Genomic DNA, 8,609 nt, shown 5'->3' on the forward strand with positions numbered 1-8,609 from the left:
GCTGGATAGACTTAGACTGACTGCAGTCTACTCGTATTTTTTTATCACTTTTCAACAAATCTTCAGGTGCGCTGATGTCACTTAATGCATCTTCTAACTGGCCCATCAACCTGTGTACAGAATAAGATCCAGAATAACTTAGTTAGGTTAATGTTATAAGTTTCTCATGTTTTTCATGTCTTTGATTATTTGTTTTAACCTTTCTCTAGGTAACTGTGTTGGTACATGTCAACGACAACTGGAATCCTATGAGTCCCACTGTCACCCAGAGTCAACTCAACGTGTCAAATGTAAGTGTGTTTTATTTTTATTTTCTTCATCTACATTTGGTTCCACTTTCACAAAATGATGCATTGAAAGATATTCACAGCGTTATCCTTCCAGTATCTCATTTCTTGTATTTCATTTCTTGCTGCTGTACCAAAAGATCATTTCTCCTTCTGTTTCATCATCATTCATCTTTTGTGTCTTCCCTCCTGTGTCTTACTTCCTCTGCTTATGAATGTAAACTTGCCTCTGTCCTTTACCTCTATCCATTACCTTTGACTTGTCGTCTGGAGCAGAGTTCCACTACACTTTTTTTTTGCACCATATATTGCTTTTGTCTAAGACAATATGAATAGAATTGAAAACACAACTTTTTCTTATCTTTTACAGTTACAGCCATGTCTACTGTCTCCATCGTGGGCCCTTTTTAAACTCTTCAAAGACGTGTCCAGAGTTGGTTGGGAATTTAGGGAGGATCCAAACACATCACCATCCAAGTTTAAAATGTGAGTTTAATTTAAATATTTTTCCTATGCAACCAGATACTAAATGTCAAAATATATATATGATCCACCTGTACTACCCTCTTTTGAGACCCCTTACTCACGCTGTGCAATAATAACTGCCAGTGATCCTTATTGCGCTTCAAGTAATTAAGGACCACCGAGAGATTTGTGTCCCTCTAGCGGTAATAAACCAATATTACATTATTCTGTAAGCAGAATCTGGATAAATTACATCATAAACTTCTCTGATCTGTGTCCCTGTAATTGGCAATACGTGGGTTTTAGAAATGTATGAGCATGGTGCTGCTGGTGTACAATACCACAGCTTATCAAGAAGACAAGACAAATGAACTCACACAAAAAAGAATTTAATACCCTTCGTGAAGGGATAAATGATCCAAAGTCTGACATACTAAATAGGGCGAGGTTTAATGACACAGGTTTTTAATGTAAAAACTTGTGGCCAACACCCAAAATGCTCTGTAAAGTCATGTGACATGACTTACTTACTTACATAGTTAGTTCACATACACCAATGTTGTAATATACTTATATGTCTCTTTTTTCTTGTTGGTTGCCTCATGATCTAGACCAGCCAGATACAATACTGATTAATATACAGTCACATCTTGAACAATATCTATTTAACATCATAAAGTCCTCCGTTCATCATCCATGGCAGGTCATTCTCCTCCTGGAGCCTTCCTATACTAACGGTACCATCTGTGTAAAATCCCACACATTTTCCTTTTCTGTCGAAAGTTGAAATAATCATCATTGTATAGACTGGTGGTGATACATGTCCTTGTATCTCGTGTCTTCTGTGCAAAAAGTTTATTTTATTTTTTTTCTGTTGAAAGAACTAAAAGCATGATTGACATAACAGGATACCTGGTTGTTTACTTTACAGTAATGAAGATCCCCCCCTTTTTTTTTTCTTCTTTTGTATTCAATTAAACAGTTACATATATTCAGATGCCACACCCTTTGCCTCGGACGTGTCACAAAAAAGGTAAAAAAAAAAAAAAAAATATTACAGAAAGATAAAGAGGTTTATGACTACAGTGAGCAGCATCCTCATTCGCACATTTCTTTTTTTTTTGTTTTCAGAATTAAGGCACTGCTGCATAAAGAAAGAACATGGCCAAAGAACCTCTCTGGGAGTGGGATGGTGAGGCAGGATGATGAGACTCTGTTCTTCTCTGGCAACTCATAGAGTTTGCCTGTGTCCGTACATGTGCTTTGCTAATAGTTTGAAATGTGCGTCATATGGCATGTAGAAATTTTTACATCTTGTGACATTTCTTCAGACCAGCCCTCAGACCAGCCCTCAGACCGTGCTCTCCAGCATCCACTCAGTGCTGCTAAATGTAACTCTCCTGTTTGCTAGCGGGGAAGAAGCTAGTGACTCAATGTCCAGCTGGTTGGTGGACCTGTTCCACCTCGTCTTCGCTCGGCGTGGGTAACTGTGACTCTGAAATATCGAGTAATCTCCTCCGTCGAAAGAGAACCTGTGCCTAGTTCGTGCTAGCTCATTAGGGAGCAGGCCCACATTAGCAAGGGCACTTTTGTTGTCCTTAAGCCTCGGGGCCTCCTTGGTGCCAGCATTAGGACCAATGAGACACAGCGACATGGTGGAGCCCGTCAGGCTACTGTCTGTCTGCGTGTCCTCAGACGGAGGCCCGGAGCGCTGAGCATCCAGGCTGGTTCTCCTTTTCAGCCTGTCCAGGTTCAGTTGAGGCAGCTCCACCTCCAGGACAGCTGTAGTGCTTGCTGGTTCCTCCTTCTTGTCGTCATCCATGCATAGCACCAGGGCCATGCATTCTTTAGGAGCCTGGGCGCCTTCATGCAGGCTCTCGCTGGAGTCTAGCTGCTTAGCCGTGGAGCTGTGTTGCAGGCGCTGCTGGCTGCCATTTGTCTGGGAGTGCATGCTGGAACTAATCTTGCTTTTGCTGTCTTCTGGGCCAGTGTATGTTTTGTAACGGATCATCAGGATGATGATGAACACCAACACAGACGCTACGATGATGCCGCCGATAATGATGATCATGGTTCCACCGAGAAACTGGCTGGGCATGAAGCGACACTCGTTGACGTCACTGGCCGTGTGAAACTGCACGCAGCCCACCACACGGGTGGCTGTTAATGAGGTGATGCCATCGTCGTAAACTGCCAGCACACAGAGGTCATACTCTCGCCCAGGAGCCAAGTCATTGATTAGGAAGTTTTTGCTGGTGGATGGGATCATTCTGTGGAGAGAGAAGAAGAAGAAACAGACTGTCATTAAACTGTTGTCTTTACCATCTGCCCCACAGGATGATTGTGACAAGTTAATGTGAGGCCACTTCCAGGTAGGACAGTAAAATATTTTTTTGTAGTGTTTAATGGTTGATGGAGCATGTTGATTCATTCCTAAGAGAAAAGGAAATGTATTTTTGGTTTTTACTCTATTTCTGTCTATTTTTAAAAATATGTATATCTTTTAGATTTTAGTTACAATTACATTCCTTTTTTAAAGCTATTTTTTGCTATATATTGTCAATATTAGGTTAATTTTAGATAAACCTTTTTGGTTAATTTTAAATTTGTTTGCCTTGTGTTGTAATGTTTTGGTTTCTAGATAACTGGGTTGCTTTTAGAATCCTGTTATGTGAAAAATATTTTTAACATACTGCAATTTTTGGCTACACAATGGCTTGAATTTAGCTAAATATTTGTTTACCTACTGATCTGCTTATTACAAAAATAAAATTACATTTTTAAAAAAAAGTTTTTTCCTACCTTTTTTCCTATGCTTTTTGGTAATATTTTATTAGTTTCAGGTCTCAAGTCACCTTTGCTTTGTGGTTATGGTAAGGTTTTTGAGTATTTTTCTCGAGTTTTTTCACAATTTAACAATTTAATAACCAATGTAAAACACAAACATATCTGCTGTTATTTGTCTTTCTGTTCCAGCAATATGCTCACAATATACAATTTTAGTTTACAATGCTGTTATGTAATATATTACATTTGTAATTTATAGATTTTGTATAATCTTACTCAAAAGTAAAATGTTGAAGAATATAATTAAATTGTGTACAATCAAGTGCTGGAAATAAATATCACCTAAACTGGCAGATGAGCATAAAGAGTACAGCAGTGTAATAAAACTGACTTCTGGTCAACAGTGACATTAACATAATTACCAGCTTGTTTCTTTTTCCCTAAAGGGAGACAGTTGTAGGTAGTAATGTACCACCTCAAGACAAAACACAATCTCAGGCCTACACTGAATGAGAAAATTATGCAGGAGACTGAGTCATTATCGCTGAGACACAGGTGCTAAACAAAACCAAAGTCTTTGGTTCCACACTTGAATAAACCCTGAAATATTTGTCAAATTGAGAAAATTCAATGAACATGCGCCATTAGTCCAAAATCAGATCAACATTAATTGTACATATAAAGCAAAGATATGTGTTGTATTATTACGTATCCTCAATTAGGAAGGTGGTGTTGTACAAGCACGGCTCAAATACTGGGTGATTAATTCAGCTCAGTCTCCTGGAGAGTTTGGAATATTGATGGCTCTGTTTAAATTATTGATATCTCCCTATGCTTCACAAAGCACAAGTTAGGTTCAAATGAAAAAAAGGCCTTATGCATTATCCAGAGGGCTGTCAAGAGGTAGATGTTTTTTTAACCTGAATATCCCAAGAGAGCAGTGGCTTTATCATGAATAATCATGATTAATTGAGATAAATCAACATTCGGATTAGTGCTGGAACAGAAAGACTGATAACAGCAGAATGCGTTTCTCACCTGTTTTCTTTGTGAGAAACACAGTCAGGGATACAGATGGGTTCAAAGGTTAAGAGGTTTACAAGATACTAGTGAGACCTGGTGAAATAAATGGTTCATAAATAGAGAGAGTTGACATTCTGGGGTGTTCAGAAATCACATCGTCTAAATGAGCGATAAGTAGAGCAGTTTGAAGATATAATTTATGCAAAGAAAAGCAAGGTTTTAGGCATGCTGTAAATTAATTAACTTGATCTCCACTATTGTATCATTTCTTAATTTTTTGAAGATTTACTTTAAACAAAATCAATTTCAAGAATAAACAACCGAATTATAAGTTACATAATTCTGAGTCTAAAGATCCAAACTGTTTAGAGCCAAACTTATCTTCTTACAGTAAACAGCAGTTACATGCTGTTGTTAGATTAATATGGAAATATTCATGTAAATTAATGTATAAGGATTTTTAAATGATAAAGGTGGATGACCCAAACCTGAGCTAATGGCATACGCTACCTTACTGCATATATATATAACAGAAACTTCCTCAACTTCCTCATGCAGAATCGATTACACAAAGCCACCCACATAGGGGTGGGCGGAACATCCATTGGCTAATTACCATACAGTGTACTGTAGAGGTTAAAGCACAGAACTGGACTGTTGAACAGGTGAAAACAATCGTTTTCAGTCCTCTTTTTTAACTTACTGTTACTTGAATTTCATGCTGACACCAAAAACCCTGATTAATATTGCATAAAATAGCTATATATTTTGTGGTCAATTAGTGCATTTTTATTCATTTTTGGGAACTTTATTTTCTAAGACTTTAAGAGATAAGTTATCCTTATTTAAACAGCGACAATCTCTCACCAACCATCTACTCTTCCTCCTCCACCATCAATGCATGCAGATTGACTTCGCGCTAAAGGTAAGTTATAGTTGTTTTTTTTTTGTTTTTTTTTATGCCATCTCTCATAATGCCCCAGGTCTCTGCCTATGTACACTTATTCTTCCTGTCAGGTGTTTTTTTTTACTATTGTAAACATGTTCCTAATGAGTAAACATATATCAACATAATCTCATGTCATGGCTTACCGGTACACCAGAGTGTCATCCGCTGAGCTATTGTACTGAATCTGGTACATCCTGATGCCTGGAATGTGTCGTTCAGATGGCCAGCGGATGACAGCAGATGAGGAGGTCAGCTCAGCCACCATCACCCTCCTGTCCTGCTTGTCGTAGCCCTTGGTGTCGTTGCCAGATTTGGTGGAGGTGGTAATATCTGAGAGACCAGGGTCCTCACGCATGTGGCCTGTGTTGTTCACAAACAGGGGTAAAGGGATCATGTTGATCTCAACAGCAGCTGTGGCAATGCCCGCGGCATTGGAGGCAACACAGTTGAATGCCCCGCTGTCCTTAAGTGTAGTGATGAGGATATCGAGAGTCCCATTATCATACAGGATGGTGCGAGAGTTGTTGTGAACTAGCTTGCCATCAGGTGACCGCCAATGTATTTCTGGTTCTGGATCACCGAGCGCTTTGCATTTCAGAGTAACTCCCTGTCCTTCCATCACATAGGGCTTTGTTGCAAGGTGTTTGGTAATGAGTGGTGGCTCACAGATGAACTCCTCCTCTTGGATAGACCAGAAGTACTTGTCCATGAGGTGCTCCGGTGAGGCACAGGTCTCCAGGTCATCCTCCCGAGTGAGCCTGCGCAGCCATAGCAGCTCACAGTTGCAGTGGAGTGGGTTTCCTCCAAAACTCACAGCCAGCGTAGATGAGCTTGAGCCCTTGGCATCAGATAGGACCTGGGCATGCTGGAACAGGCTGTCGGGTGGCAGCTTTTGCAACCGGTTTGAGGTCATGTCCAAGCGTACCAGCTTGGTGAGCAGCGTAAAAGTCCCTGCTTCAATGTGGTCGATCAGATTGTGGTCCAGTGTGAGTGTATTGATGTTGGTCATTCTAGCTATGGCCTCCCAGGGAAGGCTTCGTAGGTTGTTATTGGAAAGGTCCAAGTCCTCGATGGTAGATACAAACTCATCAAAAGCATTAGGGGCTACTTGGTGAATCTGGTTGTTTCCAAGGATGAGGTGCCTCAGGTTTACAAGACCTTGAAAGTGGTCACTTTTTATCACACTGAGGCGGTTACCATCCATGTGGAGTGCCCGCAGTGCTTTCAGGCCCAGGAAGGACTGCGGTGTGATCTGGCTAATAGTGTTGCGGGACAGGGTAAGGTGAACCAAACTAGTCATGTTAAAAAAGTCTTTTTTGCGAATGATGGTAATGAAGTTGTCGGTAAGTCGCAGCTCTACTGTCTTGCGGTCGATGGTTGGTGGCACGAACAATAGTCCATTCTTAGCGCAGAGTAAAGTCAGGGTCGGCGAGAGGTGTTGGCAGATACAGCGGCCAGGACAGCTGTAGCCCTTCACCACAGCTGCACACAGCAGCACACAGAGAACCAGCCGGTCCATCGTTGATCAGCTTTCAGGTACTGTGGGAGAGACAAACAAAAGGGAAATAGAAAATTAATTATTAATTATTAATGAATTATTTTTGCAATTTTAAGCATAAAAACCCACCATGCTATATATTTTGTGGTCAATTAGTGCATTTTTATTCATTGGGAACATTTTATTTTTTTAAGACTTTTTCAGAAAATTATAAGTATAGCATGTTAGTTAATAAGTTATCCTTATTTAAATCTACAGCGACGATCTCTAACCAACAATAACTCCTCCCTCCTCCTCCTCCTCTTCCTCCTCCACCATATAAGTATGCACATCGACTTCGCTCTAAAGGTAAGTTTCAGTGCGGTACTACAGTCATTTTTTATTTTCTTTTTATTCTATACTGTGTAATCATTTTTGGATGTTCTTTTTATGTCCTGAAATTGTTTCTGGTAAGTCTTAAGGAAAAGTACTGTCTTATTTAGAGTAGTAATGACATGTATGACCTTAAATGGCAATTATAAATCAGATATAATGTTGAATAATGTTCTCTGAATAATGAAAAAAATTGATTAATAAAGGTTGATGTTCAAAGAAATTAATTATTTCCTCGATTTTAAGAATGAAACCCCACATTGATACATATTGTAAGGTAAATTAGTGCAATTTTTATGTTTAAAAAGAATTATTAGGATAGTATGTTAGGTTGGTCAAAAGTTGATGGTACAAAAAATCATAACATTTCTCAATTTTAATCATTAAAATAAACATTGCTACACATTCTAAGGCTAATCAGTGCATTTTAATTCATTTTTTAAGATGTTTTTAGAAATCGATTAGCATAGTATAGTCTTGTATGTTTAGGTGATATTTTCACATTTTCAGTACTTCAGTTCAATAATACTTGGCATGCTGCAGCATGTTTTGGGACATAAAAAAACATTTAAGGCCTTTCTGGGACTTTTAATGTTTTTTGCATTTTTACGTGATAGTAAGACTATACACTACACAGACTGGAGAAGCTGATCAGGACGTCTAGCTCTGTGGTGTGCACAAAACTGGACCCTCTGGTTATACTAGCAGAGAAGTGAACACTTGGGAAAACTGCTCGCCATCTTGGACAATGCCACTCATCCACTGCACTCCAAAGAGTAGGACCAACAGACTTAAAAACACCTTTGTCCACCGGGCAATTAGAATGTTTAACTCTTCACTGGGTGGCAGGAGAGCAAACTCTCTAACGACTAGTGGATAGGGGAGTAAGTGCAATAACCCAACAATAATTCAGTGTAATAACTACAATCTCCATTTACATTACTATTATATTTTTCAATATACCATTGTATTTCTATTTTATATTTATAAGTACTGTATATGTTTATGTATATGTGTATATATATGCTTTCCCAATGCTTATATATTTATTAACAGTGTGCTGCTACTCATGTTTGTATTTTACCTATTTGTGTGTTTTTACTGTTGATTTAGTGCTGTACTGCTGCTGGAGCCTAAATAAGCTGAAGGGAACTCCTTAGGAATTAATAAAGTGCTATCTATCCATCTATCTATCGTCTTGCGAATTTGCACGATGGTAAGGCTATAG

The 8,609-nt window shown here is 39.0% G+C and overlaps 2 protein-coding genes across 4 annotated transcripts in view; one reads left to right on the top strand and one right to left on the bottom strand.

The window, feature by feature from the left end:
* The window catches only part of nkapd1 (NKAP domain containing 1), a 10,218-nt gene extending 7,400 nt beyond the window's left edge, over nucleotides 1-2,818 (top strand). For 2 of the 3 annotated variants that reach the window (XM_017032106.2, XM_025055056.1), the window contains exons 7-10: nucleotides 210-290; nucleotides 658-773; nucleotides 1,735-1,785; nucleotides 1,884-2,021. The gene's annotated coding sequence lies outside the window, so the exon portion shown is untranslated. Of the gene's footprint in view, nucleotides 1-209; nucleotides 291-657; nucleotides 774-1,734; nucleotides 1,786-1,883; nucleotides 2,022-2,741 lie in introns of those variants that run through there. The other variant, XM_017032107.2, reaches the window with a different exon arrangement.
* lrfn1 (leucine rich repeat and fibronectin type III domain containing 1) lies at nucleotides 2,069-7,322 on the bottom strand. Its single transcript, XM_008309510.3, has 2 exons — nucleotides 5,655-7,322; nucleotides 2,069-3,022 (listed from the first exon to the last, which is right to left on the bottom strand). The coding sequence occupies exons 1-2, from the start codon at nucleotides 7,028-7,030 to the stop codon at nucleotides 2,104-2,106; spliced, it is 2,295 nt and encodes a 764-aa protein (XP_008307732.1). The 5' UTR covers nucleotides 7,031-7,322; the 3' UTR covers nucleotides 2,069-2,103.
* Nucleotides 7,323-8,609: the final 1,287 nt, after the last annotated feature.

This window comes from Cynoglossus semilaevis, chromosome 4 (genome assembly GCF_000523025.1).
Source record: "Cynoglossus semilaevis isolate Cse_v1.0 chromosome 4, Cse_v1.0, whole genome shotgun sequence".
Taxonomy (NCBI): domain Eukaryota; kingdom Metazoa; phylum Chordata; class Actinopteri; order Pleuronectiformes; family Cynoglossidae; genus Cynoglossus; species Cynoglossus semilaevis.